Here is a 24,431-nt window from a genome sequence, read left to right on the forward strand (position 1 = left end):
AACTGGACTCCATGATGAACCAGCGGAAAAATTAACAAGAGAATTCTTATTATTTTCTCTTTCAAAAAATAATAAACCCATTAACGTGTTTATACAGAGTGGGGTCGCATTTGAAGCGCATGCCACAGAAATTTGCTTCAGTATTTGAAGTGTAGAACGTGAAGAGAGAGTCTTTTGATCCACGTTAAATAATTGCATCCACGCACTCAATATACAAGCACGATCCTTTTTAACTAATGCAAATACATATAACTCCTGAGCGAATTAAAAAAAAAAAAGGCGATGCACCAAAAACTGAAATTTTCTCATTAACTCACAAGCTTGATGATTCCAAGAAATTTATTGAAAGGGGAAAAAAGGGCGTTACAAGGAAAAGAAGTGACATCCCTAAGCACAAAGCAAGCAGAAGGAAAGGAAGAAAAGTATATAATAAAAGTGTATAGATGAGGATTGATGATGATTTAGCCCATGTACATGTGGATCCCAATTGCTAACATGAAGATGCAAACAAGGGCAAAGTATAGGATAGCATGGATGAGTATTGATAACCCACTTGTTTGGAAGTTTCCAAACTCTATGAAGCTGCCTCTTCCTGGAATCTGGACCAAAAGACCTGGAGTGAGGAGAATGAAAAGCACCACAGACACAAAAACTGGCCCCCAATCTCCCATCTTCTTCTTCTTCTTCTTCTTCTTCTTCTTCTTCTTCTTCTCTTCTTCTCTTTGAGTGTGTACTTTGCTATTTCACTATGTTATGTATAGGTGCAATATTGACAATGAGTGAAGAAGGGCTTAAAAAGGAAATGGGGCTCAAAGGTGGTCACTTTGGAAGAAGAGACAAGCAATTGGTGAGGTGGAAAAAGCAAAGGTTATGGGATGAAGCTATTCTGATTCAAATTTTACACCTCATACCCACACGCATGCCACCAAAATTAAAGGGAAGCTTCATCTACACCTTCTGCTAATTAAAACTCTCACACACATTTTTTTATTTGTCTGGGATACCCGGATATTCCTATTTAAGGCCAATTATAGGCTTAATTCTTTAATTCTTAAATATGTATTGGTATATGGTCTAGAATTTGAATCTTTGGTCATTAGTTCTACAACAATTAATCTATACAAAAATAAATATTTATGTCAAAATGTGTTCATATTTAATCAACTAAAAGTAAATTCTAATAAATTGACTCATATTTCAATGTCATTACTTTAAAACTATTCTTAACTATATCTATATTTAAGTATCCTTTTTATTTAAACATGATTAAAGATAGCTAAAGAAATGTATTTATTTTACGAAATTTAGAATTTTAACTAGTAGTTCTAATTAACGTGAATTTTAATTTTTTTATATGTAATTTCGAAAACTATAATTTTCTGAACATAATAGTCGGATAAAAGTTAAAAATAACACAGCTAAAATGTGGTAAAAGTGAGGTGAACTTGAGTTGATTCAAATGACCAATTGTTGAACTAATTGAACAATATGAAGACGAATTGAACACTAAAAAACATCTTTCACTGGCAGCAAAAAAACATGTTAAATTTTTATATAGGTAAAAAGAAGATGCTAGAGTGTTTATTTTCTTGTCTGGAGTAGGGATACAAATAGTGTTTCAAATCAATGCATTCGATGTATTAAAATAACTTATTAATATGATTTTAAAAATAAATTGATATTTTTTCATAAAACATAATAATAAAATATTAAAATATAATAAACGTGAGATATTAACTTAAAATTTTAATAAATAATTTTTTGAATTATATCGTTTTCTTTCAAACGCATGTTTAAAATTTATAAATATAATTAAAATATTTAAATTTAAAATTATTTATCAAAAAATAGATAAATATGATACATTAACAGTATGAATTATCAATATATTTAAAAATATAAAATTTACGAGAAGTGTGATTCTATTTTTTTTTTAAATAAAAATAAATAAATATATATATATATATATATATATATGTCTACAACATTTTTCCATCCAAATTAGTTGTAGGAATAATATTTCAATATAATGTATTTAATAGTGTGCTAAATAAACAATTACTATTATTTTAATTAATTAATTAATTAATATATTTTGATAAAAAAATAATAAAATATTAATAATATTTTGATGTTCAGATTAACGAAATACCGTTAGGTAAATCACGGAATTTATGGTATTGACTATATTGGAGGTTAATAGTTATATCATAGTTTAATCTCTAAAAAGTCTTAGTGACTTAAAGAGAGGAGAGTGAAATAAATTATTTTAGTATGACTCTTAATTGATGTGAGATTTTTTAGATGTATCATAATAACTTAGCAAACTTGAGGTTAAAATATTTTTAAGAAAAAAAAATAGAGTTTAAAAGCAAACTTGAAATTCGAATATTTGTTTGTATACCCACTTTTAAAATATTCATATTTAAAGTATATTATGACGGTTATGAACATTAAATTCAATAGTTCAATACTCAACAATCTCATCAATTGAGTACTCAACTTAGAATTTAATCAATGCAAATCATGTAACTGAGATTTTACTCTTTTGTTATTTTATCTAGTGACACAATACCTTCGTAAAAGAATATGAGTACAATTAACTATTATTCTAAAAGATAATAAATATATTAAATTTTATTGGTTCAAGCACTAATTATTATTAATTATTATTGAAAGAAAATTTATAATGATAATTGGAACATAACTTTATTTTATTTAAATAAATTATATATATATATATATGATCTAATGATAAGATAACTCATCCTTAAGAGAAGTCACATGAAACTTTTTTACTCTATATTATATATTTCATATATAATGTAAAAGTCTTATTTAATGTATTATTTCTTTCGCTAATTAATTAAAAAATTATCATTGTAACATCCTTACAAAACTATCAAATTTACTATAACCTAACAGAGAGCTTATATAAATCATTTAATATTCAAAATACAACTTAAACATACCCAATATATATATGGGTTAAATATATATTTTTTCCCTATATTATAACACAAAATTGATTTTCGTTTTTAATTTAAACTTTATACAATCCAGGTGTTTGTAGTATGAAAATGATTGGAATAGATCCTTCTACATGTGAAATTGATTCAATTTGAGGTTCCACTTCATCAACTCATTGGAATTAGTTATAATGGGCATCAGTTTGCAATCAAAACAACAACGAATTTTGAAAAAACTAACAATCTTTGAAAAAACCTAACAATCATTTCACATACAGAATAACCCATTCCATTATCATTTTCATACTATAGGTACCTGAATGATCTAAATTTTGAACCGGGAACAAAAATCAATTTCGTGTTATAGTAAAAGAATGAAAAATATATTTAACCATATATATATATATATATGTGTGTGTGTGTGTGTGTGCGCGCGCGTGTGTGTACACACAAAAGTTCTTACAAAAAGATAGTCAAAATAAAATCTTTAATCTCTTTCAGATGTTGCTCCTACACCTATACCTATATCTACTTGTGTACGTAGTACGGTCATAGAAGATCGCCACATAAACAACACATACAACGTTAAGTTATTTCAAACAAATTTTCAACATAAGAAAATTTATATAAAAGGAAACATTTTAATTAGTAATCCAAAAACAAATCAATTTCAATCAAACACAAACATACAAAAACCATATAGATCACACATAAATTTATACATCAAAGGATATTCAACAAATGGAATATCATCTGAAAGACTCGTGTTAAGTATGTCCTACCCAAAATTAACATTTGATCCAATCCAGGAGATAGATTAACAAGCAAACCCATGAGTAATGGATCAAGATAAGTTCATTACAACTCAAGTCGCACATCTACACTTGTCATGGTGCGCAATAACTTCTCATCAGCTTCTCACCAGTTCTAAAAAACATAAATAGTTTCTCTTTGTTGTAATTCTTTACTTAAATGTAACTTCCAACTCAAGCAAGAGACTATTTAAAATCTAGAGACTTAAAACAAAGTATATAATCATAATAGGAATACCCACTACAAAATATTATTTATTTATCAACGAAAAACTAGCAATGGAATTATGTATATCGGTAACTATATTATTACTGACGGTTTTTACCGACATATTTGTGTGTGTTGATAATTAATGACAAATTTTATCGACAAATATGAAAACTAAAAGAAATTGATAAACTTTAAGCGTGAAAAAATATTCGTCGTTAAAGTTTGTAAGTAATTACCAATGGACACAATATCGTCGGTAAAATTTATCAGTAATTGAGTGTGAATAAAGCTTTGTTGGTAATACTCGTCGATAAATACGCGTCAATATTATCTATCGGTAAAATTGTTAGTAAATCCCACATTATTAATATAATTATAATAATAATATTAATTAAGTTAATAATAATAATACTAAAAATAAAAGTAATAATATTAATAATATTAAGAAGAATGTTAATATTAATAATAATAATTATAATAACAATAATAATAATAATTTTAATCATAATAATAATAATACTAATAATAATAGCACATTTAGAATAAAAATATTAATAATAATAATAATAATTACGGTAATGATAGTAATAATATATAATAATAATAATAATAATAATAATAATAAAATATTTATAATAATTGTTTTTGTCGGCTGACCTGGATCGGGTCCTTGAGGTGGATTTTGGGCCAACTTTTATATTATTCGTAGATCCTCCATTTAGGAGTTAACAACCATAAAGATATTCTTTTAATATATCCCCTAGGGTGTTGGATATTTGTGCCTAACTGATTCAGTTATACATTCAGTTGTTTTATAATTGTTGTCTTTTTTTTAATATATTTTCTCAATCGTTGGGTTGACTCCTTAACAGATCATTGGGTCTGTTATCGGGTTGAGTTAAGTATTTAGATTTTTAAATTAGGCGGGACAAAATAGTATGCTTAAGTGCTCGGGTCAGGTCTTGAACACGTCCAACAAATACAATAGTAATAATAATAACAATAATAATAATAATCAAAATAATAATAATATTAATATCAATAATAATAATATTAAAATTATTATTATTATTAATAGTAATAATAACAAAATTAATAAAATTATAAATAATAATATTAATTATATTAATTAATTATAGTAATAATAATATCAATAATAATAATAATATTAAAATTATTATTATTATTAATAGTAATAATAACAACATTAATAAAATTTTAAATAATAATATTAATTATATTAATTAATTATAGTAGTAATAATAATATTAATGATAATAATAATAATAATAATATTAATAATAATAATACTAATAATATTAATATTAATAATAATAAAAATATTAATAATAAATAATAATATTAAAAATGTTAATAAAAAATAATATTATTTTTATTTACTTAAGAATGGGACAGATTTATGTCTATCGATCATTACCGAAAGATCTAATTCGTCGGTAAATTTACAAACAAGCATATTATTGATGGATGTTTTATTGTGAGTAAAATCAGTTTTTCTTATAGTGTATACTATACTTGAGAGAATTATTTTTCTTAACTAACACACTAAGATTAATGAGAAATCTAAAAATAAATGAAGAAAATAAAGAATGTAAAGAAAAATGCATTCTTTCTCAAAATCTAATTGATGAGCATATATTTATTCACACTCACTAGCCTTATTCTCAGATTATTGGACTATAATAATAAATAAATCAATATTTTTAATTAATATTCTTATAATTGGGTTTATTTGAGCCTTAACTATTATTATTGTTAATTTTGTGTTTTTAGAGTAAATTATCCGGAGGAAGCATATACCTTTGTGAATGGGCTAAATATGCAAAAGTCCAAGTTGCTTCTTGAACCAAAACAGGAAACAAATTCTGAGGAGAAGAAAGAGAAAATAAAATCTACAATATCTCAGAAACAGAATTGGAAGCAAATCTTTTGCAAAATACAAGAATTCTGGAAAGATGGAAACTTGGAAACGGTTAACACAATATAAACTACAATATTCTCTCAAGATCCTTGGAGCAGAAAAGCCTATAAAAGGACACAAGCATCAAGGAGAAAAGAGGGAGCTTTATAGGGTTTTCTTAGTTTATTTTCTTCTTAGTAATTCTTTTGTTTTGCCTCTGCATGGAAGGCTAAACCTTTTTTGTTGATTCCTTTGTAATTTCCCATTGAGTTCTGAGGTTTTGTTCAATAAAAGTTTCGATTTTTAATTCTCTATAGCAGTTGTTTTTATTGTCTAATCTCCTGAAAAACTAGTTTTTGTGAGAGGTTGTACTTGAACGCATGATTGAGAGTCTTCCTTGTCTTAAACTTTGGTTTCTTAGTTAGTTCGCATCGTTCTAATTAATTTCTTGGGCGCATGATTCAAGAGAGAGGAGGTATTCCCATGGAGTATACGCATGGAACAAAGTGGGTATTGATTAAACGAGTAGACACATGTTGTACTGGTGAGTTTCAGTTGCATTAGATTGACGCATGTTCAATATGGTTTAACTCTGTTGGGGGATTGAGAAAAGATTAATCTTTAGAGAACCTGTGAAGAGTTCAATGGTGGAAGAACTTGGGGATCAACTTCTTTTTATTTTCTATTTCAATTTCTTTTATGTTTTCTGCATAACTATCTTAACCCCCTTTTTATTATTATTGTTATTACTAACCTTTCATTACTTGTAGGTAGATTTTGAATTCGATTAACTGAATCACTATTGGATTCGTTGGGAGACGACTTAGGTACATTTTTCCACAATTATACTATCATCTCTCTAGTGTTAGACAAGTCTACGCTAGAATCATATTAATTTGACAGCAATTAAAGTCTTGCTAAGCTTATGGTAGTGTTTGTCTGCATGAGTGCTGAGTGTAAATACAAACCCTAAACATTAATTAATTGAAATTTATCCATATATGCCTTCATATCTACTAAATGTTGCGAGATATGATGAAATTGTGAAAGAAATGAAGTTTGGAGGAATGAAATTAGAGAGAAACTAAAGAGTGATTTTTTTAGAAAGAAGGAGAAATGGGAAAATAAAATGAAAGATGGTTTTAAAGGCATCTCAACTTTTTAGTGTAAATTATATTTTACTTATTCATTTATTTTGGATTATATATTAATATATAACATATAAAGTATAAATAAATTTTGAAATTTTTATACCGTTAGATTATTCTAATTATGTTTCTCTCTTAGTATCATTTATACATGCTAGCTATTAATATATTATATTTTTTTTTATCAGCAATATATATTATATACTTTAATAGTTTTAATTTATTAAATTATATTATTGTATAAAATATTAATATTTTTCCATAACTAAAATATCCTCACTCACACGGATAAAAAAGCTAGCATTAAGAATAAGCTAGCATTGACTGACTAAAGATACCCAACTTATCCGGTCTCCCGGCCTCGTATCGAAAAAATGCAAAAGAGACCTAGGAGTAGCCTTAAGACTAAACACCTCACAGAGTAACTGAAAAGCTTAGAGCGCAACCCAGCTATTCGGATGCAACTGTGTAGGAGCTACGTTTAAGACACACAAAACCTCCATGGTAAATTCATCGAAAGGAAAACAGACATGAATGTCCGAAATCAAACAAGAATAAAAATAGAAAAAATCTTTAGCCTTTTTTCCTCTACCCAAACAAACGGTTTCGTACTCTTGACACCTACGAAGTGCAAAGGCACCATTCGACACACCCTCTAAAACGATATCTACACTCTCAACAAAATCCTGAAGCATTGACACTTCAGTATACTTGAAAAAAACCTCACGAACCTTGTTATACCCACATATAATCGGCCTCTCGGGTTTCCTCCCCATCATATGCACTCAAAGATGATGACACGACAGGATTAGGATTATCTCAGCTTAGAGGACCGACAACCTGAGAAGACTTCTCTGTACTCTCGGAATCATTAGACACAACATCTGCGACCACTTTCCTTGCACTACTTGAACCCCTAGACACCGAAGAAAATACAGTGGTGATGGAAAGAGAAGACATGGTTACCTTAGAAGACTCTTCAGGCCAATACACACATATTATAGAAGGATTACTCGGATCTCGGATTCTTGGAGCTAGTTCACAATTCACACATAGAAAATGGAACCCATCACCACCTCTATTTTTAGGTCGGGGAAAAGACGAATACGAACCATAAAACTTGATCTCCACCGTTGGCTCAACCCGGCATCAACGGTCCAGATCATGCGAAATTATGCCACCTGGCATTACGTCACATCCACGTGCCTCGAATGAAGTAACGAACTCCCCTACCCGGGCTCTTGGTCGAACAAACAATCACGCGACATAACAATCACACAAAACTCCCAGTCAAAACATATTGACGGCTTCTCGGCTTGTCGAAGTAAATTAGACCCTGCATAGTTCCCCTATTTTGGGACCGTGGGGCATATCATCTGGGATAGGCTTGTACCCGAAGATAAAGCAATTTTTCTTTCATAGACTTTACGTTACATTTTAATAATTCCACTTGAGCATGGGGCCAAATGTATTACCGGATGGCTGAGAGGCCGAAGGGTCGACAAAGCCGGATGAATCTAAGAAAAGACAATAAACCTATGATTAACTGTAATTAAACCTATTTAATTATAAACTATGATTAAGACACAATTGGGTCCTCATCTGAATCCAAGAGCGGGCCCATGACAGATGATGCCATCCCAAAGTTATAAATACCATAGGAGACCCAGCTTCAAAGGTAATTTTTCACTCTTGACTTACTTGCATATTGTACTCGGACTAATTTGGACGTCAGAGCGTCTTCGCAGGTACCTCACCCTACTCATCTTAAAACAAAGAAATACAAACCGGAGATCACCAGATCTAGAAGCCACAAACAAGAAGAAGTCACTCTAAAATAAATTGTAATAACAATTTCTTTAACGAAAACTAAATTGTTATTAAATTAGGTAAACGAATATTAAATTTATAATAAAATATATTAATATTCAATACTATAAAAATTAATTATTAGTATAATATATTATATTTTAATATTAATATATATATATATATATATATATATATATATATATTTAAACTAAACATAAAAAATATGTGATTCGGTTTAGTTGGATTTAAAAGAAAAAATTCGAACCAGGCTAAACCAAGGCTAAACAAATTTGTGTGGTTTAGTTTGAATCGACTTTTACAGTTTTTAATTTTAAATTCTAATTATTTTATTAAATATTTATTCTTTTAAATTAAAATATAATAATAAAAAATATATTACTCAAAACTTGATAAATATATTAAATGATAAACTAATGAAATTATAAGATTAAATATTTATCATTAAAAACTAAAACCATATATTATTCTAGTTTAACAGAAATAAATAGAAAAAAAAATTTAAAGTCACATAAAGAATATAAAAATATAAGAACATATCAATATAACAAATTTGACCAAATCACCAAAAAGAACATAAAAACAAATTATATTAATAATCAAATCATTGTCATGTCCATATATTTGTAACATATAGAAAATAAAACATCATCACTTAAATTCTAATTGCAAGATTTTTTTTATTTTTTATAAATGAAAGATATCTTATAAAAAAAAAGTCTTACCTTATGAATAATATTAATTTCAAGTGCAATAATTAATCAAATTCAGTATGAGTGTTCTTTTTAGTTAGTAGTGAAATTAAGTAAATTTCTAAAAACATATAAAATATAATAATCAATATAATTGAAAAAATAGATAAAAGTAATTAAAAAAATAAAAACTTAAATTGAAGTACGAAAATATCTTGTGAACATAAATCAAGAGATTAGTGTGTGAAACCGACCAAACAATTCTTCAAAAAGATTTATGATTAAATGCATAACTTATTATTATTATTATTAATAATATTAATAATAATAATAATGATAATAATGATAATGATAGATATGTTGAAGGTTTAGTTCAGTTACCGAATCAAATTGTTCGATATTTAGAAAAAAAAATCTAAAATAATCCAAAAGTTTTTAATTTTTTTATTTATAATAATTTGAATCGATTTTATTTTCCGATTTTTAGATTTATTTATAGAAATAGAAACAAGTATAGTTTGGTGTCCTACTAAGTTAGTGGAATATCTAGATTGTTGTTGACATTTGCCTCCGAGGCATCATAGTATAATTTAAGTAGTCTTATTTATTAACGACTTGACATTGATCTTGCTAGAAATAAGTTTAGAAGTTCTCTAAATATTATGTACGTAAGTATTTCACATGAATAATTTATTCATCATCAATCTCGTGCATGTAGTGAAGTTTACTAGGTCTCTAATTGCAATGGTTGGAAATTGACATCTATAATTTTCTATGTATCCCTGAATATATATATATATATATATATATATATATATATATTTGTAGTATAGATATTGACATTGATATGATACGGAAATGGACACTGCACTGATACGTGTCCTACAAGTGTAGTATGAGTGTCGGTGTCTGATACATGTATCCGACACGGATACACCATTTAAGAGGAGTGTCAGAGCCTCATATAACAAAACAATATAACAAAACAATGTATCATAGATTCTTATGTATAATTTTCTAGTATTGGATACAAGTAATTTTTATGAAAACTAATTTTATTCATTTAAGTATTTTGAGCATATATACACACTCATATTGAAATTACTAATTAACTAAATATAACTCCGTATTAATTGATTTATGTATTGGGTAGTGTTTAAATGTAAGTAATTATGATATGTTATTTGAATATTTTATTTGGAGAAGGTTAATTGTAATTTTGGTAAATACATATAATTTTAGAGTGGTAGATAATGGTTGAAGTTTTGGGATGTAATCTCAGGAAAACTTCGTAATAATACATACCATGATTTAATAAATAAATAAAATGATTATAATTTTAGAAGGGTTTAATGAAGATATTAGACCAGCTCAGCTATAGAGTCTTGCGGCGGTATCTATTCTTCGGATATTAAAGAAAGAAAGAAATATACTTTGCTTACAGCTTTAAAGTTATAGATTACATGAGATCAGGAAATGTTTTGAAACAATACTATGAAAGCTCCTGATCCTAGTGGGGAAAAACATTTAGAGTGAGTGGGTTTATTTAAAAGGTTTCTTCTCTCAGAATGTGAATGCATGTTGCTTTTTCTACGATCCACTCGTTAATTTATTTTTCACTTGGCTATAGACCAAGTCCTAATTTTTTAATATTCTATTCAAAATATTCAATGAAGTCATTAATACGTACATGGAAATTATTAATTGTAGTATCAGGCCTGAATAAATACAGCAATTAATATATTTCATTGGTAATCACTTTAAAACAATCACACTAGTTTGAGTGCGGAACTCGACACCACTACTTATTACTTGTAATTGATGTTGTTAATGACATATGTCATGACTATGTGACCGCGAAGCTTACCACCATTACTTGTAACTAAATTACTTGTAACTAAATTACTTGTAACTAAAGTGGTTATTGGTACACGACATGGTTCTCTCAAGTCTATAAATACAGTTACATGGAATATTTCTCACTAACTCAATACTTGATAATCATTTAGTACTCAAATATTATTATACTCTTATTGACTTTAGCGTTAAAGAATCTTTTGCAGGTGGACTTCCACTTGGCATTGGTGATAAAGCTTGATGATCACCAACAATTCAGATTCACCACCTCGGACAGTTCCATGCAAAATTTGGTTTGGCACCCATTGTAAAACTTTGTCAGGACCACTAATAATACGGTTTTCACAAAAAGTCAAACAACAACTAGTACATCTCAGCCTACGATAGATTCCTCAATCCTAGAAGCAACCAAAGCTGATCACATTAATACAACCATGCAGAAAAATGAAGGCATGGTACAACATGTCATCGATTTTGTTCAAAAGAACGAGACCATGATGCAAAATGCCCTTATTGGAATACAAAAAGATATGAAGACGGTGCAAGCTCTACACCAAACTAAACTTCAGAATCTACACGAACAACATTGTGAGGATATTCACGTTATTTAGCATGAGATACAACATAGATCAATTCAGAGGTCTAAGCATCAACCGACCCTCGAGCAAGAGGGTGAGTCTCAACCAACTAGACAAAATGAACAAAGACGAATTTCACATGCACCTAGTCACAAAACGACAAGCCACACCTGGTGTTTGGACACATACTCATGTCACCCAAACATGCCAACAACAGATCCGTTTAACGCACTTCCACCTTTGGCAAGGAACTACGAATATATAGGCTTTGAACAAATTTCACCCCTCTACTAAGAAGATTATGCAAATTGAACTTCCAAACACTCTAAGATGGCCAACCATGGAGAAATTTGATGGAACATCTTATCCCGCAGCACATGTGAAGGCTTAATTCACGCAAGCCAGCCTCCACATGAGTGACCAAATAATTCAACGTAGACTATTCCCTACATCACTAAAAGGTGCAACCTTGGAGTGGTACTATTCATACATGCCAACTCCCTACATTAGCTTTTTGTTATCATCAAAACATATTTGAATTTTTTGTTTACGGAATCATCTAAGATTGAATTGTCTTGACAAGATATATTTGAGTCATTATAGAAACATTTCAAAGTCAAATATATTTAAGACACATTGAGAAAATCAATATCAGAAGATTCCTAAGAGAGAGTCTAATGGGAAAGTGAAAGTTATTGCAGAGCGAGATTTTAAAAAAGGATTGAATCCTCATAAAGCCACTGCAATCAATGGAGAAAGAGAATTTGAAGAAAGAGATATCTCAGGGGAAAAAATCAAGTGCGAAAGAAGCATTAAAGAAACATGCCAAAACTTTCTATTCTTAGTGTTTAAAGGAGCAGAGTTGAATTGGAGAACAAGAATAAAAGCACATTCAAGGTATACTTTCAACATTCAAAACCACACCAAGTTTAGAAAGAACTCAAGAATGCATTAATGCAAATATCAAATACGAAGACGCACAGTGATAACTTTTTACGAAAAGTGCACCGCGTTGTCCATAAGGACGAATATCGAACCCACATGGAACAGTTGAATATCCAAGTAAAAGATTCGCTAAATATAAAAAGACAATAATAAAAGTTTGTTTTAGAGTTGTTATGATGACAAAAATTAACAAGAAAACAAGTCACAAAGTTTGTTGCTTCAATTGGAAAAATAGGGATCGGGTTTCATCTTTCTCACTCTTTGTATTTTGATTAGCATGGTAATATTGTGTGTACCCTTTGATTGATATTGATGCCCGTATAAAAATCATTTGTATCGATTCCTTGCATATAAAATTATTAAGATGTTTTCTAAATATCGATTCCTTGCATATTTATAAAAACAACTTAGAATCAAGATCATACATTGATAGCAATTAACATTTCAAGTCTATTCCTAGCACTCAAATATGTTAAGTATTATTGTTTAGTTCAGAACCATAAAAATACTTTCCATTCAAATTTAAGATTCTAGATCAAGAATTAGAAGCAAAACAATAATACCAATAATCAATCAAGAACAGAATATTATATTTAGATATCACCTCAATACATAAGAGATTGAACAAATTACTCCAAGATCCACAGGGTAGAATTAGCCACACATCTTCTAACACCTTCTATTCTCCCAATTGGGTTACACGTCACTTAATGGTGTTTTCCTCTCAATCCTGCACACTAGAATTATGCCTCAAGCCCCATATTTAATATAATTTGCTAGGGTTAAGTGACTTCTTGCTTGGACGCTAATGAGCTCGATTGGGCGAGTAAAACCTAAAAAGGCCCAATGGGCTTTTGCGTGTTTGGACAACTTTGGTGAGTGTTGATGCATTCTAACTTTCTTTTTTTAGCTTTGTATATTTTTCTTTTGCCCAATTATCTTCATTCTTCTCTAGAAACATGAAATTAACACAAATTTGAGAATAAAATGTTCTTATTTAAATTAAAATCACAAAATATGTAAAAAGGTATAAATTCATAAATTAGGAGTTATTTTATATTTATTTTAGCAATTAATACTTATAAGTACCTATATTTTAATATGAAATATTACTGAAATTTGGCACTTATAACACAGATTGTCAAAGATAATTATTTATATATCAAACGTCCAAAGGTATTTACAATGAAGCAACATAACAGAGATATGCTTGGAGAATCAGTCACATGCTTTAAAGGGTTAGCGTTCACATCAAAGATCATAAAGAAATAATTCAAATTGTTTCATAAGCTCAAAGACGCATAAAATATAATTAAAGCAAAAGTTGTCATATTCAATGTTTGATAAAGATGATGAACAAAACATTATGATGAAGGATATTAGTGAAGATATTCAACATCACAATATTGAAATATCAACGTTCACATTTGGGACTGGAAGAGAAACATATTTAATGCTTCTTTCTAACTTGATTTTTTTTTCAGCGATATATCTCTTTTCAAATTATCTTTCTTTGTTTATTGCAGTAGCTTTATGAGAATCCTTTGTTAAATCTCGCTTTGCATTAACTTCAATTTGCCCGTCAGACTCTCTATTAGGAATCTTCTGATCTTGATTTTCTCAATGCATCTTAAATATATTTGAATTTGAAACATTTCTATAATGATTCAAATATATATTGTTAAGACGATTCAGTCTTAGACGATCCCATAAGAAAAAATTTCAAATATGTTTTGATGATAAGGAAAAGCTATATTAAAAAAACAAAGCATTGCATTAAGCTGATAAAACTTTGAGAATGTATTAGATGCAATAGGTTGTATAGATTATATATTATAGCAAGCAACAAACGAAGTTTGTAACAAGATTCAATGGACCAAGTGTTATAATCAAGGGTTAGACGAAGACTAACACAATGTGTTATAAGCTAAACACATCAGACGATGTTGTTGAAACATGTTGTATGATACGCTGTAAACAATGAACATTACATATACTAGTCGATGATCAAATGAATGTGGCAGAGGATGATCATGCATTGGACAAACAAGTGTCAGGGAAATTTCCAAACTTAATCCTTTCACTTTATATGTGCTTACAATGTTTATAAAATATTTTCTAAATCATTTTGATTGAGGCAAATCATATAAATTATCTTTGCATAAAAAACAATGTTTTAATTGAGATATAAAATGTTTTAAAATGAATTTGAATGAATATTTCATATGACTACTTTGTCCAATATATTAAAACATTCTTTTACATTGAGTAAAATTGGTATAAATTATTAAGAGATATTTTGCACAAGCACAATTATGCTTTAATTAGATATTCAAATCTACGTTGAAAAGGATTTTGAAAAATAGAGTAGACATTTGTCTTTTTCTTTTGAATGTTTTTCGAAATATATTTTGTAGAATATATTCAAGAGAAATTAAATTGCGAAAGATTTAATTCTAAACTTGAATATATTGATATTGTTTTGAATTAATATCTGAAAATGGAATGTATTGATACTTTTAAAAGATATTAAGAGAATATTCTTCACTAATATATTTTCTCTGAGATATTGAAAATATTAATATCACTGGTAATCACAAAGGTTTCTAAATTTGATTTTAGGAACCATCAAGACGTATAGGAGAACAATGACAAGTTTCCTTATTGAGCGTCCAACGGGCATAATGAAGTTATTGCAGAGCGAGATTCGTGAGAAGATATTGAAGACCTTTAAAGTTTTTGCAAATAACAAAGAAAAAGAGAATCTCAAAAGAGATACAATTGAGAAGAATACGAGCGAGAAAGAAGATTAAATATGCAAGCTAGAACTTTCCTAATTCAGTGTCTAATATGATGAAGAGACAGTACAATGTTTGTAGTGGGCTGATCAAAGAAGTTCTTCACAGAACAACTAGGTGACAAAGTGAAGAATGTGATATAGAGTTCAAAAGCGCATTAATGCAAAGATTTATTTCAAGAAACGTTATTCAAGGAATAACAATATCATACATCAACGTTCACAAACTCGAGTAAGAGAATCGGAAACTAGAGACGCACAATTAATGACAAATTGATTATTTCCATATTCAACTTCTAAGGTAATTACAATGAAACAAGTTACAAAGACATGATTGAAGAATCAATCACATGCATTTAAGAGTTAAAGTTAACATCAAAGATCACAAAGGAAACAATTCAAATTGTTTCATATGCTCAAGGATGAAAAGAATATAATTTTGCAAGTACCAAATTAAAGTTTGTGCTCTATTCAACCCCCCTTCTAGAGTACCTTCATATCTTTTGAAGCTTTTCTCTAATTCATAATTGCACATTTCCTCTTTCCATATGCGTTCAAACGCTCAACTAGGAATGTGCATTTTTCTCGTATTGTCATGTGTCAGATGCTACTTTAGGTAACTTGAACTTCCATTCTTGTTGTGTCTTGATCATGTTTTAGCCCTTCAAATCATTCCTTGGAATGTATATCATCTTCTCATAAAGTTCATTGCTACGCTTGATTACTTTATCCAACAATCTTGCTAGGTTGAATCTTTAGTCTTCCATCAAACACCCTGAAAGAAAACTTTAGATCTTCACGATGAGCTTTGCGACTTGATTAATTAGCAATCCCCTTATTACACTTTCTCCATTCTCTCTTCATTAATATAACTTATCATTAATTCTTGATGAATTTGGTCATTGCACATGATTGCGTAAATAACTCTATTTAACTTGATCATTTGACCAAAGATGATTTAAATGGAAACTCATGATATGATCTCTTGTCATGCCCTTGATTGAGAGTTATATTCCTTTGAATATATTATGCATCAGATATTCATTTAATCACATAAATATACCACTAAACTATTATCTTTGAATTATCAACAAATTATCTATTAATTCCAATTAAAAGAATAATATTTCAAGTTTTTTCTTAATTTTTAATAAAAATAGTCGTTGTCAATTAATACAAATTGAAACATTTAAAAATATTTGAAAAAGCATTTTATTTATATTTAATTATATTTGTTTTTCAAGACTATTTTTGAAACAACATTATTTATATAATACAGTTTAAAATAATTATGTATCATAGAATATTAACTTGATTTCCATAGAAATGTTGTTCTTTCTCAAGTCCATTTTAAGCATAAATATTTATCATTTCAGCGTGCTCTTAATTTTATCTTTAAAATCTTATTTGAAAAATATTTTATATTGTAATTTCGTTCATCAAACAAGTTCAAAGATTAATTCACACACACATAAGGAAGACGTTCTAAACAATATGAAAGTTAAGGATAAACACTCCCTTATGTGTTAGATCTCCTGACATGTGTGTTCTGTGTGACGCTTGCTTGTATGGACATCCAGCGTGTGTAGCCTTCATCATACGTTTTGGACAGATTGTCTGGTGTATGTGTCTGCTCTTTGTAAATGTGTTTTATCACGAGTCTCGTGACGCTTGATTGTACATATCATTGCACACATTGTCTGCCATGTTCTTCTAACAAGTTCTTGTGCTGATAGACTTCTAATGTCTTTCTAATGATTGTTGCAGACTTAATAACTTTTTTAGAACACTTAACACATCTTATAGTATTTGTTATCATCAAAACACATAGATGTTGATATCAAGAGATCGTTTGATTGATATTAGATCATCTACTAACTTAACAATCTCCCTTTTTTTTATAACGGAAAAACTATAAGTTTAAATTACACATAAAAGTATTAACGAGCATATTAGAGATATTTTACACAACAGATAAACATTTTTGAGATTATATATATCACATAAAAGCACATCATAGAACTATATTAGCATAATCAAACAAAGCACAAGTACTTTGTATGTCAATGTGTGTGCATTTAAGTTCATTTAAGAAATTTCTCTCCAAACTCTCAAACACTCTAATTTCAAAACTTATCTATTATTTTCTCCCCATTTTGGACATCATCAAAAGGAGTTCACATTAGGGATGGAAATGCGGGACGGGTCATGAGGGTCGGCCCGTAGTCCGCTACCAAAAAGCGCGGGGCGGGCTCACTAATCTAGTCTGCTGACCCGCTTAGGCCCGCCCCAACCTGCAGTCCGTGTAGGCCAATAGCGGGGCGAGGCAGGTTGACCCGCATAAATAAAAAAATAATTATTTTAAAAAAAAATATACCTCATTCATCCATTGTTGCAGTGTGACATTTATTTTATTTTATTTTAAAAAAATTGAATTTAATGTATTAAAAAAAGAATGTTTTATTTTAATCATTTAAAGGAGTTAGTTTTTTTATCAGCAATAATAAATAAATAAATAAATAAGAACCACTTTAGAGTGATCTAACCCATGTACAAAATCGCACAGAAACGAACAACCTCTCTTCCTAGAAGTTTGCCACTAACTTCCTATTAGAACAAATACAGTATGACGAACCTAAATAAATCACTTACGTTTAATCGAATATATACAACCCAGTGGATCTAGACACTCAGAAAAGGGAAAACAAGCACAAGGGACTTTAGAGGTTACCCAATACCACAACTTTAGTTGAGCCATGGAGTTAGCATGAAGAGAGTGACAGTGGTTTTAATTTTAAGTAAAGTCTTATATTTAAATTTTGTTAATAAAAAACAATATAAAAAAAAGATTTCAATAGGATAGTTAAAAAATTAGTCATCTTCATTAAAGTATTTTGTAGAAAAACTTTGATAAGATACTCTTATGCATTTACATACATATATGGGAAAATAGATGAAAAACAAAACTTTAAATATTTTTAATCAAGCCTTCTAAAAAACCATATACTTTAATTTATATTTTTATCTTAATTGAATGAATTGAAAAAAGGACAAAATTTTAAATTTTTTGTAGTAGGAATAATTTTTTTTATAACTAATGAAATTTTAATTTTTGAAAAAAAAATATTTTCTTATGCGGGGCAGGTCAGTGAAATGAGCCAACACTCCTTACGCGGGGTGGGCCAACCCAGCTCGCATTTTGTTGGCCAAATGCAAGACGGGCCTATGCGGGGCAAGCCAGCCGCATTGCCATCCCTAGTTCACATAAAGAAATTGTCATTGTTGCAAAAGAGGATTGAGATGAGTGATTTACCTTAATCCAAAAATATCTTAAAGAATCAATACAGAAAAAGATGTAGCAAGCTATTAAGGATTCTGATTTTCTTTCTTCCACACCTCTTAAGTGCTACCTACCATCCTCTCTTGGTCCTTTAAAAAAAATGCATATGATGGCACACTGTCCATGGGGTTTGGAGACCGTCTAGTGAAACTAACATACTTATACAATACAAAAACCACTTAAAAAATCCTTTATTTTCTATATTGACATACTCACAAGTTTGGTAGATCACAATCTGAGTTGTCCAGTCTCAGTGATAGGTACTTATGTTATTCATGTACTGGATCGTTTACCTGCCAGATATGTGTCGCATATCATCTAATGATATGTGTCACATGCTAATTTGGATACATCTCTGTTATCCTTGATATTCTCTAGGGTTATTATAACTACTTTAGTTTGAGTTTACATAGGATTAGGTACATGGTATTTTATCATGTGAGTAGAAGACCTTTCAGTCGTTTCTCCTCTTCAATATTCTAAGAGATGTAGATGTCTTTTCCTTCTTAGGGATAGATCGAAGAATTCTTCCCTGTTCATGCTTGTCTCCAACAACTAATGGATCATATAATGATTTATTCTTAATGAGGTAAAAAAAATGATTTATTAAGGTTGTAGATGTGTTTATCCATTGCTTTTTCTATCATTTTCAAAAACCTTCCACACTTGTATAGTTTATGTACAAGTAAACCTCTTCCTTCATAGAATGAAAACAATTAAGAAATATTTTGTAGTTGATAGTCTTAAGGATACTATCCTGATAGATGATTAACTCTTTAATCAAAATCATAGAGAAAACGGTGTTATCTTATATCTCATTAAATACATTAAAATTTATGAAAATAATATTCATTTGTTACTTTATATAATTATATATATTGTTGATATTATAATTTTATTATTTATAATTATATGTTGTTATTAATAGTATAATTAAATATTTTTGAAATTATAAATAATAAATAAATTTATGTAATAATTAATTTTATATATTAAAATAAAATGTATGCACAAGGGTATTTTGGTAAAATGCAACAATCCTACTAAATCTCCACAAATCTCTTCATTTTGTGAAGAATGAGAAAAACCCTTCACCCTCTCCCCCACTCTCAAAACCATGGAAACAAACACAAAAGACACCCTCTCCCTCCTCCTCGCTCCCTCCTCCCACTTGAAAACAAACACACCCTTAAAGACATATCATCCTAGGCTCAAACAATATAGAGCCTTGCTAATCGTTTGTAAGGGAAATTAGTGTAAAGGAACTTTTGTGAGTTAGGGGAGCAATGCTCTCATTCCATTACCTATTATTTTCTTGTTTTACAGCAACACCTACCACTCTACCCTATTATACACAAGATTTAAATTTTATCACCCTTTCTTATAGTTCATCATGAATCACCAATATTGAAGACTCGTCGACGTAATCCCTCTATATCCACCTAATTAATCCACATCTCATTAATCCCAAAACCCACCCAAACAAAGAAGTCACAGTTGGATGAAAATCTTTTGTCCCAAACCATGCAAGCATAATTAATAAACTCATTATTTTTTTAATAAAGATGGTAATAAATATTTCTAATTGAAAAATAAATTAAACACACAAATTTGAATGTCTTCAACCACCAACTAGAGTTAATTGGCATTGGGTTTTGACTCAGAGTTGTTAATGATTCTCGTTAGCAAGAATTAAAAGTGCAACATCAATTACATACCAAAATTGAACAAATCCACTTTTTTTATATGATTAGTTGGATTTAAGTTTAGAAAAAAACATTATAAAATAGATTAAGTTTAATTGATTTTTGAACTTTTCTTCAAACCTTAACTATGACGCCGCACTTAATAGTAGGTATATAAGAGGAACAGTTTAATATTTTCTTTAAAATAATTTTTTATTTAGTATTTTCTCACAAAGTGATATAGTCCCAATTTTTATTTATTATATTTTATGGTATTCATTGAGTTGACATAAAGTTATTTCTGAATTCATCATATAATTAGTATAAAATATTCATTATATATAATCTAATAAACTTACTTTTAGTGATACTTTTATTTTTTTAACTTTTTTTCCAAAGAATAAATTAAATTAAAAGAAAACACTTTAAAGTGTTTCAACCCTTTACAAAATAAAGTCCTTATATTTTTTTAACTAAATGATTCAAACCCAAATCTTATTTAAGATGATAAAACCCCTTATAACAAAAACTTGATAATTTAGGGTATTAATTTGTCGTAATAATAAAATGTATAAATGTGTCCTTTTTTAATTAAATAGAAAATTTGAACTTTATCTTATTTTATGTTCATGTGAAAACAACTGTGTCATCATAACATTCATATAAAGTATTACCTTATTTCGCAAAGAGATGTTATATTCATTATGTGTGTCAAAACTTGTTGGATCAATATCAATTGAAATAATAAGAAAAATAAATCTCTAATCCAATGGGATTGAAGAATATAAAGAAAAGGAATCACCGTATTTAAAAAATTAAATTTCAATTTCGCTCATAAAAATGAGATAGTAGTGCATTGATATTAAATTTAATACAAATATTGTTGTCTTTTTATTCTTAGTGGATGATTACAAGATGGATAAGAAACTGATATAAAGTTACTTTAATGTGATAGATGACTTAGTTTAAGTAATATTTGTATTAACATAAAACAATTCTTTCTGGTTCCTTATCAAATAAATGAAAGGGAAATGACAATGTGGATAGACTCTTCCTTTTGATTTTAGACCAACTTTTATTTGAAAGACTAAAGCACTTTTTCATTACTTACAGGCTAAACAACCAAATTCTACACACATTACATATAAAAAGAAGAAAGAGAGGGGAAAAAAATCCATTTTCGAATATCCAAAAGGTCAAGCTATCTGTGAGTTCAAGACTTCATCTGGGTTTGGTTTATCACTAGTAACTCTTTCAATCTCGTATATATTGGAAGGTTATCCAGAATTTGTTATATCATTTTTTTCATGCAAAATTATTATTTTTTAATTTAAAAAATAAGTTTGAGACACCTTAAATATACACGATATATAATTAATTATAACATTCAAATATAGTTGAAATATTATATTTCAAGAAGTTGCTAAAAATTATGACATTTATAATAAATTTTGAAATGTTTTTTATTAAATAAAAATATGGAAAGAACATATATAGAATAGATAGTTCTAAGAAAATATAGATAAAAAATAACAAAATTAGAAAGAATAATGTAAAATATAAATATAAAACAAAAAAAAACTATTATTTAACTATAATATGAAAAATAATTATATTTTTTAAATAAACACGTAATCATTCCTTTCGTAGTGGCAACTATATTATCTTAAGAGGCAAGTAATCATACCTATTAAAGGAAAAGATGTTAGTTGAAAGGAGTAGCATGCATTCTTATTAGGATGACAATTTGGGCTTATTAGGGTGACAATTTGGGCTGACGATCTGTTCCGTATTTAGTTCGCAAAATGTGAGTTGGGTTGGTTTGTCTCGTACAATGAGTGTGAACTCATTTCACTAACTCGTCCCGTATAAGAGGTAGTTCGCAGACTTGCAGACTAGCCCGCATAAGGAAAATGTTTTTTTAAAACTAAAATTTCATTAATTATAAAAAAATATTTGTGCTACTGAAAAATTAAAATTTCATCTTTGTTTTAATTCATTCAATTAAGAGAAAAAAAATATAGAGACATTTAAGTATGAGAATTGTTAGAAGGTTTGATAAAAAAATTATTAAAGTTTTGTTTTACATATATTTTCCTTCTATATGTATATAAATGTATGCGAATATCTTATCAAAGTTTTGCTACAAAATATTTTAATGAAATCTCTTCTTTATATTATTTTGTTTATTAACAAATTTTAAATGTAAAACTTTACTTAAAACTAAGTCCACTCTTATTTTTAATATTAACTTCCATAGATGATTAAAACAAAACATACTTTTTTTGGTACATTAAATTTAATTTATTTTAAAATAAAATAATATAAAGGTCTCACTGCAATAATAATGTGTTAGTGAGGTATATTTTTTATGTAGAAAAAATAAAATAATAATAATTTTTTATTTATGTGGGTTACCGGACCAATCCACCTTGCTCCAGTGTTGACCTGTGCGAGCTGCGAGTTATGCATGGAAGGCCTAAGCAGATCAGCGAGCTAGAGTAGTGAGTCTGTCCCGCATATTTTAGTAACAGGTTGCGGGTCGACCCACTCTGTATTGTCATCCCTAATTGGGCAACTTTTTCCTGCACCTTTACAAATTTCTTCCTGTACCCCCTCACTTTCTGAAAAGACTGTTTTGCCCCCTTTAAAAAATGACTTCTGGATTATTCTTTCTGAAATATTTTCGGAACGTCTTTTCCAAACATTTTTTATGAATTATGGATTTATAAATCTGGAAATAAAAAAAATGTGTTATTCCAAAATGATTTTTTTTCTTTCGAATTTTCTATTCCAAAAATATCTTTGGCTTACGGAACCACTATTTTGGAAACACCTAAAACTGTAAAGGGTAGTTTCTGTATTTTTGAAGACTGTAGGGGTGCATGAATACAAGTGTAGAGGTGCATGAAGAAACACCTCCCTAATTGTTATTTAAATCATTAAAATAACAACAAAACAAATGGAAATACGTGGGTAGCATAGAATTTCATTAGAATAACAATAAACTTAAGAGACTAAACAAAACTTATCCAAAGAAATTTATACTGAAAAAGGCTTAAAAAAATGAATGGAAGACATCCTACCATACCATAGGTACTTAAAAAGTTATTAACCAATTCAAAAAAGACTAATTTGTCAACGTAATGTTTTCTTTAAATAAACATAATGATTTCCCTTTGTAAAATATGAGAATTAATATGAGAAATTTTAAACTTTATATCTTTACAAATCATCAAATACTTTTTCCATCTTCCTCTGTTAGTCCAAGGAAAACGTTGCATAAGGATAAAACTTGGCAAATCAAAGCAGAGTCACTTTTCAGCCACATGTGTTTATAACTAACCAATTTAGCATGCTCAATGGCCAAAATGTCTCCCATAATCTCAACATAAATAGAAGCCTGAACACCAAAATAGAAGAAAAGTCATTTACATACTTGTATCGACCCGTCCTTGGGCGTTGACCAAAGTCAACATGGTGGGACCAAAGTAAGGAACCCATCAGGGGTGCTATGAAGCAAGTAAGGGAGTTTCATGAAAGAGGCCCCAGCACCACCTTTCATAAAGGGCACCCACAAGAGCGTCTAGGACAACCATTGCATGAAGGCAACCCAAAAGGAGCGTCTAGGACCACAAAGGAGCGT

At 28.9% G+C, this 24,431-nt stretch overlaps 1 protein-coding gene across 1 annotated transcript; it reads right to left on the reverse strand.

Moving 5' to 3' along the window:
• Window positions 1-283: 283 nt before the first annotated feature.
• On the reverse strand, window positions 284-806 carry LOC137813678 (uncharacterized). The gene has a single exon (XM_068616058.1). The coding sequence runs from the start codon at window positions 669-671 to the stop codon at window positions 462-464; it is 210 nt and encodes a 69-aa protein (XP_068472159.1). The 5' UTR covers window positions 672-806; the 3' UTR covers window positions 284-461.
• Window positions 807-24,431: the final 23,625 nt, after the last annotated feature.

The sequence above is a fragment of the Phaseolus vulgaris genome, chromosome 1, assembly GCF_000499845.2.
Source record: "Phaseolus vulgaris cultivar G19833 chromosome 1, P. vulgaris v2.0, whole genome shotgun sequence".
Lineage (NCBI taxonomy): Eukaryota > Viridiplantae > Streptophyta > Magnoliopsida > Fabales > Fabaceae > Phaseolus > Phaseolus vulgaris.

Coding starts and splice junctions, on each gene's coding strand:
- LOC137813678 (XM_068616058.1), bottom strand. CDS start 671: ATGGGAGATTGGGGGCCAGTTTTTGTGTCTGTGGTGCTTTTCATTCTC.